At 40.6% G+C, this 25,831-nt stretch overlaps 1 protein-coding gene across 1 annotated transcript in view; it reads left to right on the top strand.

The window, feature by feature from the left end:
• FRMPD4 (FERM and PDZ domain containing 4) overlaps positions 1 to 25,831 on the top strand; it is a 454,050-nt gene that overhangs the window by 421,990 nt on the left and 6,229 nt on the right. Inside the window, exons 8-17 of the mRNA XM_066578028.1 lie at positions 1,764 to 1,871; positions 11,495 to 11,626; positions 13,920 to 14,039; positions 15,101 to 15,237; positions 16,247 to 16,373; positions 20,406 to 20,495; positions 20,898 to 21,080; positions 22,707 to 22,842; positions 22,984 to 24,024; positions 24,308 to 25,567. Of these exons, the coding sequence (XP_066434125.1) occupies positions 1,764 to 1,871; positions 11,495 to 11,626; positions 13,920 to 14,039; positions 15,101 to 15,237; positions 16,247 to 16,373; positions 20,406 to 20,495; positions 20,898 to 21,080; positions 22,707 to 22,842; positions 22,984 to 24,024; positions 24,308 to 25,567 (3,334 nt within the window). The remainder of the gene's footprint in view (positions 1 to 1,763; positions 1,872 to 11,494; positions 11,627 to 13,919; positions 14,040 to 15,100; positions 15,238 to 16,246; positions 16,374 to 20,405; positions 20,496 to 20,897; positions 21,081 to 22,706; positions 22,843 to 22,983; positions 24,025 to 24,307; positions 25,568 to 25,831) is intronic.

Genomic DNA, 25,831 nt, shown 5'->3' on the forward strand with positions numbered 1-25,831 from the left:
GGTTACATCTGTGACCCCTGCGACCCCTATAGCTTTGCCACGGATTGGTGTAAAGTTGTTGCACTTCTAAGATTGATGACCTATCCTCAGGAGCTGCTTTGTTGCTGGAAGCAGACAGCTCTGTATATTGTGTAGTTGCCAGTGTGATACTGCAAGCTGAAAAACAATAGACTGGAAAGAAATTATTAACGTCTGTGGGAATGCGTTATGGGCATGCTCTGTGGCATATGCATTGGTCAATGTGCAGGGAGGGGGAGGAGGTGAACGGTGACCATCCCCTATTGTGAATGGTGGAACTTCTGTTATGCATATATAGACGTTAACTTTCATTGTATTTCTACCTGCGATGATAATAACTGCTAAGAAGCCATCTCTAGAGAACAAGACGTGTCAGATTATTATGTAGCTCTGTGGCTGGAGTGAAAACTGCACAATTTTAGTATTTTGTTTTAAAGTATAAAATAACATGGAAAATTAAGGAAAAGAAATCACCACGATTTAAAAAAGCACGTTTAATAGAGATGAGCAAGCGTACTCGCTATGGCAAACTACTCGAGCGAGCAGTGCTTTATGCGAGTACCTGCCCGCTCGTCTCAAAAGATTTGGGTGCCGGCGGGGAAGAGCGGTGAGTTGCGGGAGTGAGCAGGGTGGAGCGGGGGGGAGAGAGTGAGAGAGAGATCTCCCCCCCGTTCCTCTCCGCTCTCCCCCGCCGCTCCCCGACGGCACCCGAATCTTTTGAGACAAGCGGGCAGGTACTCGCATAAGGCACTACTCGCTCTAGTAGTTTGCCTTAGCGAGTACGCTCGCTCATCTCTAATGTTTAACATACAAACTCATTTTAAACAATAGGTCATTTTCTAATGACACATTTCTTTCTACTATTAATCTAAAAGCTGAGTCTATTTTCTTAGTATGGAAAAATCTTGCTATTTGCTTTTATGTAAGGAATTTCAGGCAGCATCAAACAGGTGCAGGTCAAAACTCTCCCATGTGGAAGAGATGCTTTATTGCATACAATTCCTGCACAGCAGCAACGTTTCGACCCGTCTGTTCAGATGGTCGAAACATTGCTGCTATGCAGGAATTGTGTGCTGTAAAGAATCTCTTCCACATGGGAGAGTTTTGACCTGCACCTGTTTGATGCTGCCTGAAATTCCTTACGTATTGGATCTATTTGGATCATGGTCCTGGTCCACTTAGAGGCGCGCATCATATTGACACCTCCCAAGTGATCGGTTAAAGGAGTGCTGCTGGAAGTGGTGTGTATATTTATTTGGCTATTTGCTTTTATGATTGTGAGAACCTGTAAGCATCAGGGTACATGCACACGGGCAATTAAAAAGTTGTGCCCAAGATTCTCACCGTCGAATGGATCTGTCACTGAATTGAACTGAACAGCGCCTTATGGACCCCATTGACTATAATGGTGTCCATCTGCTTTCCGCCCAACTACCTCGGTTTTGGATGGAAGAAAAAGCACAGCAAATAGGGCTCTTTCTTTCTCACATTTCAAGCAGCGCTTTTTCTTCCGGTACTTTGAGCCGGATCTGTGACGGGACATTTCGTCCGGGAGTTCCAACGTGGATATGAAACTGGCCTAACAATGGTATCTCAGATCAAATTTGCTTTACTGTTCACAATGGTACTTATCTGATATCTCACTATCATGTCTATCATAAGACTACAATACTTCTTACTACCTAAGAAATATAATGGAAAAGAAGAAATGCTAGATTAACCAGTTTCTTCCTTACATTTCATAGGAAACAGTCAAAGACAATTCACTTCTGTTCATGCCAAATGTCCTAAAAGTATATTTAGAAAATGGGCAAACCAAATCCTTTCGTTTTGACAGTGGTACTTCTATAAAGGTAAGATCAAAGATAATGATTACAGTGTTTTGTGTGTTTACTGTATAACTGTCCCTATGACTAATCCTATCTAGACAGGATTGTACATATTCTTACTAAACTAGGTTGACCCAATGTTTACTATGCGAACATAAAATATTTTGGAAAATGGTAAATGTTTTAAGAACTGTCGAGCCGAGGATTCGGCTTGAACTGTTCACACTCCACGGCTTGGTCTTCCATGTTTGGGGACATGGCAACAGTCAAACTGGTAAGTACTTGATATGAACGTCACTTAGCAATGCTTGACTCTCCCTAGCAGCGCTGTTGGCTGAAACACAACAGCGCCGCTAGATTTAACATAGAAACTTTGACCTTGTCTGACAGGTCACTCAATGTATCAAACTCACATTTTATGATTTTTACGGCGGTGGTGATGATGGACCAAATCTAATGGCACCAAAATCATCTACCAAAAGTCATGCAAAGGGGTCACAGTGTGGTGCACGAAAAAGCTGGTAGGCTTTTTTACATTAGATTATCCAATCTGTTTCTTTATGGAACAAATGGTTCATGAAAACAGACAGATTTAATGCCTATGCAATCACAAAGGCAATCCCAGGCAGCTTCTTTAGGTCTTTGTAGTGGTAGCAGCTACCTGTCTGGGAGAGAATAACGTGTGCAACACATATTGGGGAAATTTACTCTTCATGTATTCAGTGCATCCCCATTCACAGAAATGTACACCTGGTCCTGGCATAGATTAGTTAGTAAATATCCCTATTGTTCTCTACTGAGGATTGGATAGAATCCCATTTTCTGTAGTATACAGTACAATGCATTCGATATACCACTTTGGTACACCACCTTTAAAATTGACCTCCACTCCTCAAGCCTAACTTATTATAGAAACTCTGTAATATGTTCAGGTAAAACTTTGTATCATAAAATAGGCTTTAAAGGAAGCATGTCAGTTGCTGATGCTAAATTGCTGACAGCTGTAGGTAGAGGCAGGGGAGCGGGGTTTAACTATACCTTTGGGCTGGCATTTACTGTATGCTGCACTGAGAAAACAACATTTTAACCCCCCACCCATCATCATAGCAAGTGCATAGTGTAGTCTGAGAATCGGACAGCCATTCTACTGTTCCTTAATGAAGAGGTGATGCTGAATCAGAAGAACTGCAGTAGATGAAAAAGGGGGAGCATCAGGTATTTTAACTTTACATTAAGTATTTAATGTGAAATTCCTATGGAGAACTGGAAGCGCTTTAAGAAAATAGCAGTGACAATTGCTTCAGTACTTGAGTAGTTTATACATGGGAATTAGCATATATTATGCACTGTCCATGCAATCATATAAGACATAGTCAGAATATTAAAATATACATTTATTCAATGATCAATTTAGAGGAAGAAAATCATTCCCGAAGTTTCATAGTCAAGTGTATCCAGACCTTTAAACAACAGCTTGTATTTTACAGGTTTTATCTGAGACTGTCGCTCCTCTCTAATTTTCTTTGTGACCCAGTTGGTAACCTTTTGTACTCGGCTGCACTCATTGTTTTAACGGTTTTGAGGCTCATACATGCCTCAATAAAGCGTTGTAATAACATACTGTTATATCTGTTCTGCACCAAATATGTGGTTTTCAGCCTGCCACAGCTTGACCTTGTAATAATGATTTACAGAGTCTGTCCATATGTTTTATCTCTCATATGAAACATTGCTTAACCCAAACGCCACAAATTGACAAGGCTATTCTAATCATATTGTAAAAGGGACCTATTTATTACAGATAAATAAAAAAAGGATTGTATATAGTTTACACCAGATATGTCAACGCAGGCGGTGGATTTCAGTAGGCCTTATTTATAAAGTATTCTGAAAAAGGAAGATGAGAAATATGTTTCCCAGGACTACATTCATTATGTAGAGAAGTTTAAATTGCATTAAAGAAGTATTCCAATGTAATAATATTATTGCATATCAGTATATCACTTGGCCGTATGTTCGACCTCAATTTTGAATTATGTCAAATGTTCCTTTCAGCAATTCTCCACTACAGCAGCGCTCTCAGCCAGGAACTGCAGATCGGCTACTTTCAAGTGAAAGGGATTATGTTGTAATTCCCATGCACAGCTTGTGACCAGCGGCACCGCTGTGCAGAAAAACCAGCAGGACCTGCAGTAGTTAACTGGCACTGCGGCCCCTTCATTCTGAGGATCAGTGGGGGTCACTATAATGGGACCCCTAACGATTAGTGAGAGGTGGCATAATCTAGCAATATGCCCTCACTTCCTATAGTGGAAAAAAACCCTTTAATTATATAGTGTCACCAAAACCAGGGACATACATCAATGCAGAAAATTACATAATGTTAGACCCTCCAAACTGCATTAATTATTACTATCATGAGGACAGCCCTTGCATTTGCCCTGTTAGAACATATGAATGTCATATGTCCATCAGAAAGAGCTTGTCTTACTCTGGTCAAGTAACTAGAATTTAATACTACATGCGGCTTATGTAGGGAGAAATATATGGACAGCTGCAGTTTCCATTAGTGATAATAGCTGATTGCTGTAGGATTCTGAAGCTGGACCCATGGCGACCATGTGGTTACCACATCACCTGTATAGACAGGTCTTCAAAACATAGCCTCTGTAGTATAGCTTTAGTTGTATGACCAAAGCAGTAAAAAGGTATTTATGGTGACCTTGTTGAATGGACATCCCCTTCACCCCTCAAAAAGCATAAAATTAGCTCAACCGTCTTCAGGGAGTGCGGATCAATGCTTGTATTTTGATTTACTTTGTTGGATACTTATAAATTATTTATGTCCAGTTACTAATTTAACATGGACATATCTTCTAGCAATTCCTAAACAATAGGGACTTGTTAAGTAGGGGTGTAACTTTATCACAGGGGAATACCCTCTGAATTTTTTAGAGCACACTTTATCTGTAATACTCAATCCAATTCCCTCAGCCTACACAGCTTCACTACTGCACCCAATAATAACTCAGACTGACATTAGACACCGTAAGACAGGGAACTGACTACCTAGACAAGCACATTGCTGCACACAAGCATCCATATAGATAATGGCACAACTGAGTCACTGCACTGACAAAACAAGGGCTAAGACAAAAATGAAGCTAATAACTCACAAAAAAAAAACATTCGTACTATTAGGCCTAACCCCTTAGCATGCTCTAGGAGATTTCTGCACACTTATGCATGCTCCTATTCTGAAAAAGGTTGGCCACTTTGGACAGTCACCTTGTGCTAGAAGGCTTCCCAGGTGATAAATTAATCCTTGGGGAAGGGGGGGGGGGGTCGTACTATTGGCACCCCAGCAAACCGGTGTAATCTGTGGTGGAACCCAGCAGCATGTGTTTAATTCACCTACAGCATCACTGCCGGGGAATTAATACATTAATGCAATGATTTAGAGTGTGTTAAGCTTGAAATGCGTAAACCACGTTAAAATAAAAGTTCCATTTTATATTGGAACTATCACAGTGCTGGATCTTCCTTCAACTTCCATAATTATGATGGACCAACATCTCCAGGCATGCACAATTTCTAACTGAATGCTATCATGGCTAAGCTTGTTGAAACTCTTGGTGTATGACATAGATGAATATGGGATGATTTTAACTAGAGATGAGCGAACGTACTCGTAACGAGTACTTACGCACCCGAGTACCGCCATTTTCGAGTACTTCAGTACTCGGGCGCAAAGATTCGGGGGGCGCCGGGGGAGGGGAGAGGCGTGGCGGTGCGGGGGGTAGCAGCGGGGAACAGGGGGGAGCCCTCTCTCTCTCCCTCTCCCCCCCACTCCCCACTGCTACCCCCCGTGCCGCCGCGGCGCCCCCCGAATCTTTTCACCCGAGTACTGATGTACTCGAAAATGGCGGTACTCGGGTGCGTAAGTACTCGTTACGAGTACGTTCGCTCATCTCTAATTTTAACTGATACATTGTGAGTTTTTGCATGACAGATGCCACAGTTAGGTATCCAAAGAACGGATCTGTCAACCATAAACTATAATGGCAACTATTTAAAAGATATGTCATGCAAAGCTATATAGAAAGCTCATGACGTAAGATGGATGCCTATGATGGATACCATACAGTGACATCCATCTCCCTTAGGCTAATAAAGCATACAACTCCACAGGTTGGAATAGTGTAGTCTACAATGCTTTTTTCCCCCTTTTTTTAGTGATATACTGATATGTGTAGGCCAAATGGGCCCAAAAGGATATTATTTTGCCCTGTGGCTGACAATAGCAAGTCTTATTCTTTCAAATGGATAAGTAGGCCTAGTATATGTTAACTGTCCATAGTTTTCAAGGCTGTTAGGATGCAATATAGCCTATACAAGTGTCATATATAGCTGATTTCAATAAAGAAAGTCCTACCTGGCAGAGACATACTATGTGTGCATTCGATACTGCTTTCCTTCTGTGTTTATTCTAGAACCTAGAGCACAATTTAATCTCAGAATAGCACTGCTATTATGCAATGTGATTTTCATCATAATGGCAAGCTGCATGATACATAACAAAACATACACCAGACTTAGCAGCAGCTACTCTCTCCTCCTTTGTGTCAGGCCGTAATTAGAAATGCCATTATAAGTAGATTATGTGTTAATATCCTCCTATCAGAGGGAATCACATTTCTGATCAACTTTCAACACTTGGATTTGTCATTGACATTAAAGTAGTTTGGTCCTCTGCCGCTCCCCCTGTCTCATTAAGGAGACCAATGAGTCTCTAAGCTGTGATATTGCAGCAGCAATGTTTAATTGGTGCCGTAATCTACCTAATCCAAAATATGTCTATCTGCTTTCCCATTACTCCTCTCATTGTGCTTAACATTTCCTGTTTAACAATCCATGCCATCTGTCTATGCCACATGCAGAAGCAAAGCTCCGTAGCACAGATTAAAATCATGGTCATTTATTTACATAGGTATTCGTATTTTTAGAAATTGATGGATGACAGATACAGTAATGTAATTTATTATTTACAGTACATTTATGTGTTCTTGCTTATGCTTTTGCAACTACATATTAACTATTGGGAGTCAGTCATTAAAGGAATCTGTACTAAGCAATTTACTTATGCAATATGGTTTGAGTTTGGCTCAAGTTGTAGAATTTTGGTTTTGTTGTCAGTATCTGTAGCATTTCTGTGTTTTCTCCACTGGATACACTAAAGGTGATCTATGAGCAGCTCTGACAGACATTAGATGAAGGAAATACAATGTAGGCTGTTTACAAAGAAGCCTTTCTCCATCTTCTTTGCGTGTCGGAAGCCCATAAACTCATGTGCAGGTCTGATTTATAGAATTTTATTGCTTGCTTGTGCTATTGCCCTGTTGAACAAATGAGGTATTAGGTAATTTCTCATGATCATTTTCAAATTTCTTTCCATCAGTGACATTTGCAGAAGAGAGGGCCTCATAGCAATGATCAAACTGAGTTTCCTATTATAGTGCCAGGTGTTTCCATGTAGAACAAAAGTGACGGGTTTTTGTCTGCCCCTCCATTCTCCTGTGTCCTAAATAAGTTCTCATTATCTAATATTAATGGGGATAGAACCAATAAAGAAGACTGGGCCTCTTCTTTCCAAAGGCCCTACAGAAACTACTTAGGCTGCTGCTATGATACAGTATATACACCCTTATTCTCCTTGCAAACCCAGCAAAGATACTGTAAATGGTTTGACAACTTTCAGTAAGTTTGCATTAGGGCAAATTTACTAATATTGTCTGATAGTTTAACAGTGCAGACTTAGATAAGACAGTCTTAAAGTACACCAAATTTATGAGAGTGACTTTATGGGATGATAAATCTGATGCATTTTTAGACCCTACACCATGTATTAATTGGCTTAATTTACTGTTATGCTTATGTTGGCAAGTGAGCATCGGGCCCACATGGACGTTACCATTGATAAGGAACACCAGGTGAAACAACCACCGATTAACACCTCTCCCTATCTTCTACAAAGGAAGATAACCAAGAACCTACCTGAGTGTGGGACATCGCCCCAATAGTGGGCAGCCCAGCGGTCTTCGTATCTGGGCCCCAGTTGCCCCTAGGAACCCACACACCCAGGCTAGGACGCATACACATGCCACCACCGACAGGGACAACTAGACAGAGTAAGAAGACACACAGAGCCATAATAACACCATACAGCAGCCCATATGCAAACACTAGGAGCAGATGTTAATGCTATCAATGCCAGGTATTTGTTGACATTTTGGCTAACATATGGAAGCTAGCAGGTCATGGCTCCTAGAAATACCGCTAGTCCCTACACTAACCAGAACTCCAGCGACACAACCAAACACAAACCTTTCTTGCATCCACCACACATAGAACCTGCTCACACAATACATAGAGAGATAATGAGAACAGAGAAAGCTGACCACACCCACACCTGGAAAGACAGCTTTATGTGTACTGACCTAGGGTGAATGGCTGACTGGAGACACACACACACCCAGCACAACCCTCCAACACCTGAATAGGAAAGCTCTAGAGAACTTGTCGTACAACAGATCTCAGGAGATAGACTTGACATTTACATCAGATTTGTGCCAAAAATGATGTTGCATTCAGGCCAAGCCTCCTTTTTATTAAGCCTTGCCCCTTTATGAGATACGCAAAAAAAAAGTGTCCGGAATTATCTACAACATGTGAATAATAATGGGCCTTGTTTATCAAAACTGTCTAAAAGAACAACTGTCTTTGTTGACCATAGCAACCAATCACAGTTCAGCTTTCATTTTATCAGAGGCATTTTCACATTGTTGGATTACTCTCAGAGTGATCTGTGACATCATAGTGAATCATGTGACCTGCTGGAGTGCACAGTGCTCATGATTAAGCTGATGCAATCATGTACAGTCTGTAGTGGAAGGATATCCTTCACCCCTCTCTATTCTAGCCTGATCAGTACAGATCAGTGGGATCACACCATAAATAATTATCAAACTGAGAACTGACTTTATACCTACTTCACAGGTACATCCTTGCAGTTTCTACTTCCATTTCATAATGAAGAACCAGAGCATGTGTTCTGCATTCTCAGCATGCTCAAAATGTAAAAATGAAAGCTGCGTTTGGATTGGTTGCGATTGGCCACAAAAACAGTTGTTCTTTTAGACAGTTTTGATAAATGAGGCCTAATGGGGCAGATTTATAAAACTGTCTAAAAGCAAAACTGTCTTAGTTGTCTCTAGCAACCAATCAAAGTTCAGGTTTCATTTTTCCAGAGCAGAATGCAAAATGAAAGCTGCACTATGATTGACTATGACAGTTTTTCTTTTAGACAGTTTCATAAATATCCCCAATGTCTCAAACGTTTGTAAAACTCATAAATGTGCTGCAACGCATATAGGACATTTTTCTTGTTCAATTTGTGCAAGAACACTGGTTAATAGTAACTCCACCCCATTGTCTTCTACAGAGAACCCATTCCTAAATGCTCTTATAGAGGTGGTATCCAGATTTGGATATATATCTACATATATAAGAATGGTCTGGCACCCTGTATCCACTATGTGTGGGAGTTTACACCAAGCATCCACCCCCCTCATTATCAGGAGGCAGTGTGAGTGGGTGTCTCATCGGTGCCCTCACAGGTGTAATTCACTCCTCCATTTGGTAGTCAGCTACCTGCATGGTGAGAGGAGGATGCATCTATATGCACTCCTCACTAGTAAGTAACGGCCATTTTCTGTGATTGTGGTATCCAGATTTAGTCAACTTTCTATGAGCCTTGAACATAATGGTGCATCAACTGTGACTCTCAGAAGAGGACCTCAAAAAGCTCAATAGAATCAATGACTATCACTTGTGAATGCCATTAAACTTATTATAGTAACTCTAGTTCCTGTCAGTGAGACTCCGCATGGTGAACTTGCTCTCTTCCAAAAAATTAAAGAGATAGTGTTGACTCAATATTTTGCACAGAGCTTAGTCAAGACTGCACACACTAGGCTACAGAGGATGATATTCTGCAGGGTATATTGTCCAATGGCATCACCCACCATTCAATAGCAATGGAAGTCTGAACAAAATATGGATCTATCAAAATATAGATTTTATAACGATTTATCAGAATGAATAGGCTGCTTAGTTGATGTCATAAAATGCTGCAGCATATTCTTAGGCTAAGTTCACACTAGCATGTTTTGTTAACATCTAGCTGTTCCATCGAGGGAGCAGCTAAATGGAAACAAAACGAAAATAAAAAGTGGAAGTAAACGGATAGCTTCCTGTTTGCTTCCGTTTCCCATTGACAGTAATATAAAAAAAACTGGATCCATTGTGATCTGCTTTGGTTCCGTTCTTTGAACTGGAACCAAAAGCATAGTAGTCCGCATTCTTCCAGTGTGAAAAACGGAATGGAGATGGCAAATGTAGAAATGGATTGAAATTGAATTTTTATGGACTGGAAAACTGAAATGTTCTCTTCCTGTTTTACCGTCCCCACGACAGAACTACTAAACGGAAAGCAAAACACTAATGTGAAAAGGCCCGTAGTAATGAGTAGCATATTGTTACTAATATCTTTATCTTTAACAAATGATTTTGAACAACTGATTGAGTCTGTGCTGCTTGTCATGAAATGTTACACTGTATCTTTAAATATTAATTTATCATAACATTTAACCCTTTCCAATCCAATTTTGGATTCAGGGTTTCCTAAAAGGCTTTCTCTTTGTGCTGTTATACAACGGTGCCATCTACTGGCTACAGTCAGTGTGTGTGTGCGCCAGAGAGGCTCCGGCAGTGGAGTGGCTGGCAATAGATGGTAAGAATACCCTGTCGGACGTCTTCTGACATTAGAGCTGTATAAGTATCAATCAGTATGTAGGAAGACGTCAGACAGTGGATTGGAAAGATTTAAAACTGTTACTTTTTCATGTTTGTCTCTACATGGAGAAGAATGAATTAATGTTATAACCTCAAAAATCATGTGTTTAAAGAGTACGGCCGGGCTCACACGAACAGGTTGGATTCCACATGCGGTTTCTGCAGCAGAAGACCTGCGATACATCGCCGAGAGTAATACTGAATGCTCGCGGAACATCACGGATGCAAGCATTTTTCCGTGTGGACGTACACATATGCACAGCGTATCATCCATGCAAAAAAAAAAAAGAGAGCAGACAGGGAAACAACACTGGAAAGTCGTAGAACATCTCTCTCTTTCTCTCTCTTCAGGCTTTTCTCTGTATTCTCATACCTAAGCGATTCCGCTGCTCATACCCAATGTTAATTGCATATGGGTGACGGAACACACGCATCCTTTCACTTCAACGGAGGCTGTCTGAGCGGAATCCGTGCTAAATTAGAGAATGCCGCGATTTTTCTTCCGCTCGCGGAATACACAATTTGTTTCCACGAGTGTGAATAAAAATTCAAAAATACATGCCTTTCAATGCCCGCATTTTACCACGGATCTTCCATGTGGACGGCGATCGCAGAATCCGTAATTCAAATCCATTCCTGTGAGTCCAGCCTAAGAAAGTGAACTGATAAACATGTTTTAAGTCCTAGACAGATGTTTAGATGTTTTCCATTGAAATATTATGATTTTCTTATAGGATGTTATATTAACACTCCAAGAAAAGCTTTCAATAAAGTGCATTGAACACTTCTCCTTGATGCTGGAACAAAGAACCGAGGGAGCTGGAATCAAACTCCTTTTGTTACATGAACAGGAGACACTAACTCAGGTTTATTTACCTTACTAAACCTTAAGACAATGAAAGCAGAATCACAAGAAATACATGTTTCATATTTTGCTTCCTATGAAATTACAAATGTCAGCTAATAGCTTTACATATCTGTTTGGTGACATACATACTGGTGCTGCTCAGGCTCGGGTGTGACATAGCAAAATACTATGGAAGGCTGAAAAAATATATATGTCTATGCAGTTCAGCCTATTAGCCTGCAGTGTTGATCCAGAGGCAAAAAACACTCATGAGGCAGAAGCCATCAAGGAAAAAAAAAACCTTCCCGTCTCCAAATCAGGCAATCAGAACAACTCCCTCGATCAATGATCCTTCTGAAGTAATCTAGTGACTCTAAGGGCGCCCACCCACTGGCGATTTTTTTTTCCCTGCGAAATTCGCAGCATTTTTTTCTCTGCAGGGGTCTATGGGACTTGTAATGTTAAAATCGCGATCGCGCAAAATCGCGATTTCGCGGTAAATTGCGATTTTGCGCGATCGCGATTTTAACATTACAAGTCCCATAGACCACTGCAGAGAAAAAAATGCAGCGAATTTCGCAGGGAAAAAAAAATCGCCAGTGGGTGGGCGCCCTAAGGCTGTCTGTCCACCGGCATTTTTGCATTGCGTTCCCCGCGGTGATAATCCGGCTGAGGGGAACGCAGTGCATGCTTTCTATAGCATTGCTATGGAAAGCACAGCCCCCCCTGTCCACGAGCAGAGAATCATAGCGATTCTCCACTCACGGCTGGCAAATCGCAGCACTCTGCGAACTGCCGCAATTCTCGGCGGTGAGCCTATCTGTCAGATGGGCTCACTGCAGAGATCCGTCTTCGGGCTCCTGCTCCCGGGCAGCGGCTCCCGCGACCGATCTCCACCACGGGATATCGCAACGCCTGTGGACAGGCAGCCTAACACGTACAATTGTTGCATTCCAGAAAGACGTTCAGGCCACTGTTGAACTCTTTAAGCGAGTTCGCCATCACCATGTCCTCAGGCAGAGAGTTCCATAGTCTCAGTACTCTTCTTGTGTCAAGTGACAGTTACAGACCATAGCAGTACAATCAGGCTAATGTATAAAGGAAAAACAATGAAACAAATATGTCAGAAAATATAATTTGCATGGTATGCTATACATATACAACCACTGTATTACCCCACCCTACATTGTTTAGTAAGAAGAAGAGGCAGATTGTGAAGAGTAATACATGGCTGGAATATTAGACTTCACACTGAGTGTTCTGTCATCTGTAGCCATTGAGTAAGGCCGGCTGCACATGACCGGGTCGGATTTCGCATGTGGGAGCCTGTAGCAGAATCCGACCCTGTGCCCAGCCGGCATCTGTGCCAGCTGTACTGCGGATGGTCGGCACGACGAGACGTCAGACATGTGCAGTACAGTTTTTTTTTTAATTCTTGCTTTTCCCACATTGTTGCTAGGTGATGACGCAAAATCCGTGACCTTTCCGCAATGTTATTGTGGAAGGGCTGCGGATCGGACGGCTTCCATTGACTACAATAGAAGCTGTATGTGCGGAATCCACATAGAAATAGAACATGCTGCGATTTCTCCTCCACACATGGAAAATAGCAATTAATTTTCACTCATGTAGAGGAAAATGCGTTTGCCATAGCATGCTATGGGCGGTATTTGCTGCAGAATCTGGAGGCGGACGCCCACTCTGGATTCCGCAATCCAAATCCATCCGCGTGCAGCTGGCCTAAGGGTGCTTTTAGATCTGGCGATCTGTCTGACATGACAACCCAGCGATAATCATACCTGTGCTTTTACGCAGAACTGAGCATCGCTGACTGAATGGAGGTGGAGCGGGCCAGAGATCATTTTGGCTCACCTACCTCCATTCACAGCAAGCGGGCAGTTCATAAGTGAATTACCGCCTGTTTACATGGAACGATAAGTCATTCAGTTTTCTACATGCAAAAACTGAACGCCGAACAAGAAGCGAATAAGTTCTCGCTCATCATTCAGTCGTTGAATGCATTTACACCGAAGGAAATCATTCACATTCTTGCTGCATTCACATTCTTGCTGCATCGTGGAAATCCGAACGATAACCGTTCCGTGTTAACAGCAGCAACTTTGTTGCACATAGACTTGTATAGGAGCTAAACAGACAGACATATTTAAGAATTTTTTGAAAGCTGCTTCATTTTCATCTATTATTATTATTTTGATGCATCCGAGACATAAATAAATGGTTGCAATGGTGTACTGTACATACTTTCTTATATCGTACTCTGAATTCTACTAATATCGTATTGTAATGTTTAGGTGACTCAAAGACCCAGCTCGCATATGATGAGATGTCTGTTTAGAATTAGCTTTGTTCCAAAGGATCCAATTGACTTACTTCGGAAGGATCCTGTTGCCTTTGAATATTTATATGTGCAGGTAAGAGATAATCTTCGCTATACTAGCACATGTCCCAGATCCTGTGTGCACTACATCTAAAGAAGGAAACTTTCAGCATTGTGAGCCCTACATTATATGCTCTTCATGGTATACTGTTCATTAGTAGAGATGAGCGAACGTGCTCGTTTAGAGCAATTACTCGATCGAGCATTGCTTTTTTCGAGTAACTGCCTAATTGGGCGAAAAGATTTGGGGGGCGCCGGGGGTGAGCGGGGAGTTGCGGTGGGGAGTGGGGGGGAAGCGAGAGAGAGCTCCCTCCTGTTCCCCCCTGCTATTCCCCGCTCCACCCCGCCGCCCCCCGAATCTTTTTGCCCGAGTAGGCAGTTACTCTAAAAAAGCGATGCTCGATCGAGTAATTGTCCTAAACGAGCACGTTCGCTCATCTCTATTTATTAGCAATTAGAAAAAACAGCACTACAGTATGTTCTTGTTACTGTGTAGAGGAGCTTCCGAAATGCCAAGCTTCTAAGGTAAATCATTAAAAATGGATGCACTATCACACTGGATGTGATCTTAGTAGATTTTGTTCCTATCCATTACATTGTGCTCCGCTTTCATAAAAACTGCTGTATGACATTGATGTTTTAATGATTCTTAACCTGAAAGCCTTCTTGATGTAGAACTTTGACAGCGATTCTATTTATTCTGCTTTTTGTCTTTTTGAGGTCTCTCTTACAAGGACGACCAAAAATCACCTACATTTTTGCCGTTCAGGCGTATTTCTGTGTGCGCAAATGCACTGCTAGTTTGTGTACACACAAAAAAAAAATGCACACAAAAACACACTGCGCACCAAGATAGGTCATTCCATGTATTCTTTTACGCAATAGCGCATCATGTGAAAAGAAACGCTCATGTGAACAAACCCATTGAAACTAATGGCTTCTGTTCACTGCATATCACATGTGCAAAATTTGGGTGTGTAATACATTGCGCAAATATGCTCATGTGAACAACAGCTTAAGCACATCTATTTTAAAATACTGCACAATATTGTCTGGAATTCTAAGCCTAATGCCCCATCTGTTGGTCACTTACAGAGCTGCAATGATGTAGTCCAAGAACGATTTGGGCCAGAGCTGAAATATGACATTGCACTGAGATTGGCAGCCTTGCAGATGTATATTGCAACAGTTACCACAAAGCAAACACAAAAAATCTCATTAAAATATATTGAGTAAGTATCAATAAGAAATGTGTTTGTGTTTCCACTGTACTTTTTATATTGTTCTAAGCCTATCATGTAATAGAACAGAAATTCAGAATATCCATGTCAGTCACTTCTCATAGTACATAGCCATTTTATATAGTCACTAGGATATCATATTTCTCTTGGCCGGTTTTATCTTTTTGGTGAATAAATATTTTAATTTATCGTCACTAGTACCATGATTAATATGATAAACTATGCTGTCTTTCTAGTTTACAGCTGTCAATGCAAGCAGTTGTAATCTGTTGATATTGACTACATGTAGAATAAATCAATATTAAGAAAAAGACTCTTTCAGGATAATATCTAATAAATTGGGTATCCTTATATTCACAACCTATTTCTAAATGGCCATATTAGACCATATGGTTGTCATCACCTAGTTGGCAGAGGCTTAACTTGAAGCTTCTAGGCCCAATGCAAAATATGTAATGGGGCCCCCAATTTTAATGCTTTTGTTCATAGTACTGGGCTCTCTATATGGAGAAGAGAGGCCTTATGGGCCCCCTAAGGCTCAAACCTGTAACAGGGCCCCCAACTATAATGCTTTATTCATAGTACTGGGCTCTCTATATGGAGAAGAGAGGACTTATGGGCCCCCTAAGGCTCAAACCTGTAGCAGGGCCCCCAACTATAATGCGTTATTCATAGTACTGGGCTCCTTATATTGAGATTAGAGGCCATATGGGCTCCCTAAGGCACCTGGGCCAGGGTACAAGCACATTCTCTGCATCCTCTATAGTTAAGCCCCTGCTAGTTGAGATCTCCCTGCATAAGCCAGAATGAAGCCAGCCCATCCATGCATTATTTCATTATTCATTTTAATGCCCAGCATGTATGGCCAGATAAAGTCATTTTATAAACTACCTGTGGGTGAAGGTAAAACATTTGTAGTTCATATAACAACGGCTTTACTTTATAGATCTACCCGGCTTAGATATAAATATGGAGGAGAAATAATTATTTTTCTCAACAGAAAGGAATGGGGACTCGAGACTTTCCTTCCATCTGCCGTTCTACAAAGCATGAAAGAAAAGAACATAAAGAAGGCGCTCTCACACCTTGTCAAAGCCAATCAAAACCTGGTTCCTCCGGGCAAAAAGGTAAAAAGATTTACATGTAAGGAAAATAAACTGTACAACTGGGAGTGTGCAATAATTAGTAAAATGCAGTATTTGCAAATTGTGTGATACACCTTTCTCTCTTGGGCTATAAGGAAGTGAAGCCAATAATCCATTTTCATGCTTTAGATTTGGACATGTCTGTATTATAAAATGTACTGAAATACCTTGTTCTGCCATAATTGCCTGAAAATAGATCCAAACTACCTTTGACATTTTAGGCTTTGCTACTGTACATTTCCCATGATACACTGCACGTATCTCCTGATACTTTCTTGACTGATGAAAGTTGTCTTTTTGCTAAAGCAAAACTTTCTACTGTCTTCTATTATATTGAATAAAAACTTTGTGGCACCAGAGGTAAGGTCAACATTCACAGTGCTTGCTGATTATCGCATATTGTATATGTGCATGACCCTATGGTATACTTTGTTTTCTACACAGTTCTACTGAAACATATAGTCAGCCTTCTGGCATACATTTGACCTTGGTCACCTTGACATATACATCAAGAGGTTTTTTTCCATCCAGTACGAAAACAGACCCCCAAAGCCGAATGTGTGAATCAAGCTAAAATAAAAGAAAGATTGATAGAAAGCATAAAAGAAAAACTAAAGATGTTGTTTCTTTTTCTTTTTAGTAAGACGATATTAAAGACCTAACATATAATAGCAGGCTATACTACAGATAGTTTATCTTGCAAGCAACATGATATTTCCTATTGAAATATCCTAAATCATATTGCTATTAGAATATAGCAGAGAACCATTTGAAAAGTTTGACCAAATGTTTGTTTCTTTATGCATCTGTAAATGTCTGTCATTGACTTTAACCCTTTCCAATCCACTGCCTGTCCTGTGAAGACATTATGATTTAAGCCTGTACAGCTCTGATATTGGAAGACATCCGTCTGGGTTCTCTTACTGTATATTGCCGGCCTCTCTGCTTTCGGAGCCTATCCAATGTGTCACCTCATGCAGTACTCGCTTTAGCCAGCATATAGTGCCATTGTATAACAGCAGAAAAAGAGTAAGCCCCCTAGGAAAAACCAGGATACAAATTGGATTGGAAAGGGTTAAGAATAAAAAACATATACCAGGTGTTAGGCGTGCAGACAAGTTGCTGTGCTATGTAAGCAATGAAGGGGAAGTGCAGCTCCCAGAAGTACTGCAGCCTTGCTATTGAGCTCATCAGTGGGGTTCCCAGGGGTTGGATACTGCTTAAATATTGATGGCTTAGTCTAAGGCCATTGATTTACATCCCAAAAGCCCCTTTACACCCAACTAACGGCATATTTTACTCCTATAGAAACAATGAAGATTGAAAGCAGAAAGAGAGCACATGGTCCATCTTGTCTGCGTTACATCATTTCCCTTTTACTTATTTCTTAGGGCTTAGTCACACGGGTGCATCAGCACCCATACACGGGCGCTGATGCGCCCATGCGACTGAGTCCTCACTGCAGGAAGAAGACGGCCGTACTTCAAGACGGACGACTCCCCGCAGTGCTGAAGAAAGAACACATGACCGGCAATGAAGTGAGACGTCCGTCCTGAAGTGCGTCCATCTTCTACCTGCAGTAACACGAGCGCAGATGCGCCTGTGTGACTAAGCCCTTAGGATAGATATGCTTATCCCAGGCATGTTCACATTCACTTACTATTGATGTTTCAATCTTGTCTGCTGGAAGTTTGTTCCAAGCATCTACTACCTAGTTAAATAATAATTTTTAATCTTCCCCACAACTAATCTCAGACTGTGCCCCTTGTTCTAGTGTTTAGCCTCCTAATAGGAACGCTTCCGTCCTAAACCTTATTTAATATATTTAAAGGTTTTGGTCAAATTCCCCCTTTTTCCTTCTTCTTTTGGGGTTATATAAATTGAATAAAGAGGTTGTCAGATTTATTTTTTTATTATTTTAATTACCCCCCTTGCTGCCCATAGCAACTATGTAAATTAATCAAAATGTTGCAGATGCGCATGTTGTTCTGGATAAGTGGCTTGTGTTATCCCGTAAACAGATCGCATGCGCTAGGACATAATAGTCCTTGCTCTGTATAGAGAACGTCACTGCTGATGTTCCATTTGGGGTGGGCACACTGCAGGAGATTGGCTGCACCCGTCACATGACTGTAAAGACACGTCACTGCTGCATCCAATGTATGCAAAGATCAGTGGGCAAGTTACTAGGTAAGTTCTGCATTTTTAAAACTTATTTTATAACATTCCCTCCCACTGCTCCAACTTGTACAGAAAATAGACAACCCCTTTAAGTGTTACAAGAGTATATTTTCCTGTTTAAAAATCTGTTCTTACCTATATTCAGGGTGTTGAATCCAAATATGGCAACCAAAATTGTCTGTCAGGCAAAATAATGATGGTATAGACATTATAAGACAGTAGGATATTCAGTTTTGTACCATTTTGTTAGAGTATATTGACTATTAAAACTATGGGCCTTATTTATCAAAACGTGCTTACAGTAAAACTGTCTTTGTTGCTCATAGCAACCAATCACAGCTCAGCTTTCATTTCTGAAACTATGTGAAAAACTGTATAAAATGGTTTGAAGAAAAGTGGAGGCCGGCTGATGACTTCTGGAATATTCCAAGGGAGAACACCAGCGGATATAAACAAAATAAGTGACTTATGCAAACATTGCATCTAAATTCCTATATTTTCATGGCACTTCTGGAAGTTCTTTGTTATTATATATCTGCCACTTGGTGATCCGTTATCATACTTATATCAGTATGTTACTTTCTATGGGATTTCCGGTTTCTAAGTACATTTCTAAATTATATTTATCTGCTTTTTACCGTGATTACCGCAGCGTTTTTAACGTCATGGTAAAATGCTCCTGTTGTTTTCAATGGGGCCTCGCAGACATGCACTCGAACGCCGCGATTTTCAAATGCTGTCTGCTCTATTTTACCACGTTTTTGCACTTTTTAATGCACCTCATCACCCATCATAATGATGGGGTGCATTAAAAAACCGTGGCCGGATGCACATTAAAAAAGGGCGGTAAAACTCTGCGATCGAAATCGCGGGGTTTTGCTAACGCTATGTGTGAGAGTGGCCTAAATCTGTTCCTGACTGTCAAAATCTGAGCACAATTTTGGAATCAGCACCCAAAACTCTGGCCTCATGTCCACGGGCAAAAGAAGAATTAAAATCCGCAGCGGATTTTAACTCTTCTCCCGCACGCGGATCCGCATCCCATAGGGATGCATTGACCACCCGCGGGTAGATAAATACCCGCGGATGGTCAATAAAAGGGATTTAAAAAAAAATGGAGCATGAAAAAATCTGGACCATGCTCTATTTTCGTGCGGGTCTCCTGCGGGGACGGCTCCCGCGGGCTTCTATTGAAGCCTATGGAAGCCGTCCGGATCCGCGGGAGACCTAAAATAGGAATTTAAAAGAATTAACTCACCCGCAGTGGACCGGGAAGGTCTTTTCTTCCTCACGGCCGGATCTTTCTTGCTTCGGCTCAGCGGATGTGCCCGGCGCATGCGCGCGGCACGTCGGGGATGTGCCGCCAGCGTGACGAGTTCATCCGCCGGCCGAAAAAGAAGATCCGGCTGTGAGGAAGAGAAGACCTTCCCGGTGCGCTGCGGGTGAGTTAATTCTTTTAAATTCCTATTTTCAGCGCTCATGTCCGCGGGGCAGGAGGGACCCGCTGCAGATTCTCCTTGTAGAATCCGTAGCGGGCCTGATTTTCCCCGTGGACATGAGGCCTAAGGGACACAAAAACTTTGTACAAAAAAAATAAAAACCATGGTTTTGAAACACAATGATTACCAACCGGATTCAATACACAACCTATTGATGTAGTGATAGAGTCCCCCCTCTTTTCCTGTATCACTGCATAAGTAGATTTTAGAAAAAGTCAACATGACAGAAGTGCTTAATGCAAATAGTAATGCGGACTAGTGTTTTTTTTTGGGATGAATGGCTGTTTAAATAAAATGGATTTAGGAAAAAGCAAATGTTCTTTTCTCTTCTCAGCTGTCTGCTCTACAAGCCAAAGTGCACTATCTGAAGTTTCTTAGTGACTTACGCTTATATGGTGGGCGTGTTTTTAAAGCAAAATTGGTGGTAAGTTACGTTTATGAAACAATTCATTTAATATATCCAGATTTCTGGGTTGTCTGTAATTAATTGTTACTCCAGCAAAAGGCTTATTGCCTGAAATCAATGTGAAATTAATTTCGAAAGCTAGGAAATGGGTTATCAATATTTCCTGGGCAATTTTAACTTCATCTTCTACAAAAAATATACATGGAAATTATGGAATTAATTTTCACAGCTGCACAAATATAGATGTTGCCTGCCTGCTTGAAATTCAAATACATTTATTCTTATACATATTCATTTAATCAACAAATGCATTTCAACTAATGCTTGCCACAGGTTGCAATATATTTTTAGCCTTGCCTTGAAAGATTGGCCAGCGAAAAACCAGAAACACTTAACACTTTCATTTCCTTGTATTTACAGCAGGGAGAAAAACATTCAGATGTGACCTTGTTAGTTGGTCCACGATATGGAATCAGCCACGTAATTAACACAAAAACAAATCTAGTTGCCCTGCTGGCGGACTTCAGTCATGTCAACCGGATTGAAATGTATACAGAGGATGATGTAACTGTTAGAGTAGAGCTTCATGTTCTTGATGTGAAAGTAAGTGAAATTCTTCATGTTTTCAGACTAACAACACAAATTTGTGTTCACTTTGACTTATCTCTAAACGATCTTGGAAGTTCTTTTTCTGAAGTTCTCTTCAGATTTCTAGCAGCTTGTTCCATCTAGTTGTTGGGTCTTAAAAAATAGTGCAACTGGAAATAACTGGAAGTATAGTCAAGGTTTATTGTCAGGCGCTACTGGGTTCCATTATTTTGATAGATCCAGCAACCTGAGGGCTTATTTACACGAGTGTATATCAGTCGATGTTTTTACGGCCAGCCGATATACACTTTTATCTAAGCAGTTCCCCCCTTCCCTCCCCTTAAGCGGCTCTCTGCCTCTCTCCTCCACTCCGGTGTTTGCAATGGAAGGGGGTGGGATGGGGTGGAGCTCAGCTCCACTTGGCCCCACCCACTCCAAATGCTGGCTATGAACAAGGGGTGGGGAGGGAGAGGGAGCTTAGCTACAACTCCCATCTCGCCCACTCCCATTGCAAACCGCTCAGAGGGGAGGAGATTAGCAGAGAGCTGAGGAGGAGGAGGGAAGGGGGGGACTGCTCAAATGGAAGTGTATATCGGCTGGCTGTGAAAACGCCGGCCGATATATGCTCATGTAAATAAGCCCTAAGCAATAGAAAGAACAGATAAATAGCATTAACTTTACATGGTGAAAACATTAAAGGGGTTTCCCATAACTTAAAATTGTCTCACAGCCACTCTGTCCTTCCTGGTTGCTGCTGACTTGGTCATATGATTGCTGCAGACAATCACTGGCTACAGAAGTTCACTGCTATGACCAGTTAGTCAGAGCAGCAGTCACATGTCCTGGCCAGCAGTAACCAGGATGGACAGAGTGGTTGTGAGACAATTTAAAGTCATAGGAAAGCCACTTTAAATATTGTGATCAATGTATTAGTAAAATGCCATATGTGATGCATTCATTCAGGATTTTGGATGCATTATAAAAACCATAATGGTCATTGGAAAAGTAAAAAAAAGTTCCCGATATTTTTTGTAAAATTTAGCCTGCCTCCAACTATCTTAAGATAGGACAGCATTGGGGAGGAGATATCAACTACAGGCAAATGAATGCAACAAAATTACAAGAAGAAGTACACATTATATGCCATATATTTTTTTTTTTGACATATGTGAAAATAATTTAAATATAAAAGTTTAGTTTGGGATGAAATTTGATTCTTGCCATTTCAAACAAAAACTTTTCGGGCAGAAGATCATTTGAGGGCCAACTTATTGTACCTTTGTGGATGACTATATGGATAAAGTGAAAAAGGCTTTCTCTCTTTTTCCATCATGCCTCATAAAGGTCATTCAGATAATAAAGCAACGTATTGCTATAATATGATAATTTAAAATCAAAGTATTCAAGTTAAGATTTATAGAACCAGAACCACAATTCTTTGGACAGTCATATTTCTTGTAAAGGTCAGTGGATTGAAATGTTGGCATGAGCTGAGATATTTGGACATCAGTCATAGCATAAAAGTAGACCATATTTCACAAAGGTTAGTTTACTTTGACAGCAATCAGATCTAATACATCAATGAAGATAATTATTTTGTAATCTATGTTCTCTATCTTAATGTGTTCTCAATCTTGACAGCCTATCACCCTGCTTATGGAATCATCTGATGCCATGAATCTTGCCTGCTTAACAGCAGGTTACTATCGTCTATTAGTTGATTCCAGGAGGTCGATTTTTAATGTGGCAAATAAAAACACAGCCAATCGAGAATCAGGTAAGACAGCATTTGGGTTGCTTCATAAAGTCTTAAGTACATGTTATTTTAAGTGAATATTCCTTTGAAGACATGCATTTTTAAGCATAGAAGCATTATTACAATTATATTTATTCTTTTTTTTTATTTTTCTTTCTTTAGGAAATGAAATTCGTACTAAAATGAACTATCATGATTGTGATTGGAATTATTTACCAAAATCAACCATCTTTGCTTATGAAGAAAATCAGGAAGCTCAACAAATATTCACAGACTTGAAACAACGTAACATTGAAGTTTCAGAAAGTCCACTATGTCATAAAGACCATCGGAGTTTATACATAGAGACTACTTTTAATTCAGGAGAACTTGATCAGCAACTAACCAAACAATGTGATCATATAGATTTAGAGAACAGCCTTAGTGTAACTCAGCCAGCATTGCTATCTCTGTCGGGACTGGAACACACTGATACAGCACAAGACTCTCCAAGGAGTGCAAAGGTTTCTTTCATATTTGGTGACCATAACCTAGACACCATAAACCCACAGACACTTGGCTATGAAAGATTGTTGGATGAAAGTCCTGAAATGTTGGATAAACAAAATGTAATTTACTTAAATAATGCCAACGACATTAAGGACCTAGACTTGACATCGGATACTGAAAGTATCCATTTTGCTGCTAATGCTGTTTATGCAAATATATCTGAAAGTAAAATGTTTGGCACCGCAGAAGGAATTGAAGAACCACTTTTACATGACATATGTTACTCTGAAACCACAGACGATGTCGAAGATGAAGATGAGGCCAGTTGCGAAGAAGATATAATAGTGCCAGAGGACACCAGAACAGATATTCTTAATATGTCAGGATCCAGTGATGATATCATAGATTTGACCTCACTTCCACCACCTGAAGGGGACGATAATGAGGATGACTTTTTATTACATTCCTTGAATATGGCTATTGCTGCTCCTCCTCCTGGATTTAGAGATAGCTCTGATGAAGAAGACTGTCAGAATCAGTCTGCTTCAGCTGTCGGTGCGTCTAATGATGACATCCCTGTGTCGCTCATTGATGCCGTACCAACAAGTGCCGATGAAAAATGTGAGACAATCCTAGAAGAGACGGAGGTTTCAAATCTTCAGGCGATGCAAGAGTTGGCTGTGTCAGAAGACAGTCAAGCAGATGACACCTCAGGTTCTTTCACCATTGTGACATTCATTCATTAGTGTACCAAATCCATCATATCTTCCCTTTGAGACATCACATTATTTTTATATTTGTATTACAGTTCATCATAATCAATCCATCTTTTCATTTTATCCATTGGACCTGCCGTTTTTATTTTTTAAATATTTTTTTACATTTTATATGAAACACTCATTTTATTTAGAAAGGTATGGTTGCGGTGTGATACAGAACAGATAATAAAAATATTCAGTTTACTCATTTTTTGATCATTTTCTTCTCTCTTTAACAGGTGTAACAATATTAAGAGCATATAGTCCTGAATCATCTTCAGATTCCGGAAATGAAACCAATTCCTCAGAAATGACAGAGAGTTCTGAACTCGCCTCAGCACAGAAGCAATCGGAAAGTTTAGCACGTGCAATACTACCCAACAATGAAGGGTACCATACTCTGATTCCCGAGCAGGCTGAAATGTCACTAGCTAAGAATCAATCTGGATGTATTTCTCTGAAGTCTAATTCTTCCTTAGCAAATCGGCAGGCTGCGGAACTCCAGTCAAAAGCTGTGCCTTCAAAACAGATACTTCATTCTGATAATATAGAAATGGAGCCAGAAACCATGGAGACAAAATCTGTTACGGAATATTTTAACAAAATGCAAATGGGCTCTTTGGTGTATGCTTGTAAAAGAAAAAGTAAACCGGAAACAGATATAAAAACACATTTTGATGTAAACGTTACAGTAAAAAAACAATTAGGTAAAAGAACAGAAAATGAGGGTGAACCAAAAACAAAGTTTGAAACACTCCCTTCAAAAGACTGTCAGCTCCTGAGTCATTTTAACTTAGAAAGAACTGCATTTCGAAAAGACAATCAACGATGGTATAATACCACTGAGAAAGGGGCAATAGAGAAAATACCAACAGGTTCAGTGTATGTAAAGACATTACCAAGGTTTTCCGGGGTAGGAAAAACTGAAGCTGATAATAAGGATGACACAAATATGGAAACTTCTCTTTCAGAACAGGAGGATATATTTATTTCCAATGCAGCTTTTATTTCGTCTTCTTCTTCCAAAGAACTTGGTGACTCTGAAGCTGATGGTACTTCTACTGAGCACATTTCTAAATTAACAGACACTGATCAGAACATAAATCGGATTTGTGAGTACCACATCGCCAAGAACATGTCATCATTTCAAAGCGAAGGACATTTTTCTCTGCAGAGTTCCCAGTGTTCTTCTGTGGATGCAGGTTGTAGTACTGGTAGCAGTTCATGTGCAACTCCTGTAGAGTCTCCTTTGTGTACCTCTGATGCTAAACTTATTCTTTCTGAAGCATCGGTAAAGAGTGGGAGTAATATGAATCCTGATGAAAGACAAGCAATGCTTTCAAATCATGGGACAACATATCCTGAACTGCATCCACAAGGTGACACTGCCTGTCATAAGATGAATATGCCTGTTGCACATACAGCAGTGAATGCAGACCCATTGTTTGGAACCTTGAGAGAGGGATGTCATCGGATTTCTAAAATAAAAGAAACTACAGGTACATCACTAATTGTTTTACAGATATATATTTTCATTGATTTGGTGAAATCATGCAAATGATACATGATCTTAGACAGCATTTCACACATGGGCTGTGGGCAGTAGGGTTTAGTGATAGTTATGTTGATTTCAGCACTTTGGGACTGGGGACTGGGGATGAGTCCAATGAAGCTCATGCATATTCATATAAGCACACTCCTTCCACCGCCTGCTCCCTCCGGATGTTGACTGGCAGGTCCTTCTATGTTAGGTACTCTTACAT

Source organism: Eleutherodactylus coqui, chromosome 1, assembly GCF_035609145.1.
Source record: "Eleutherodactylus coqui strain aEleCoq1 chromosome 1, aEleCoq1.hap1, whole genome shotgun sequence".
In the NCBI taxonomy this organism is placed as follows: domain Eukaryota; kingdom Metazoa; phylum Chordata; class Amphibia; order Anura; family Eleutherodactylidae; genus Eleutherodactylus; species Eleutherodactylus coqui.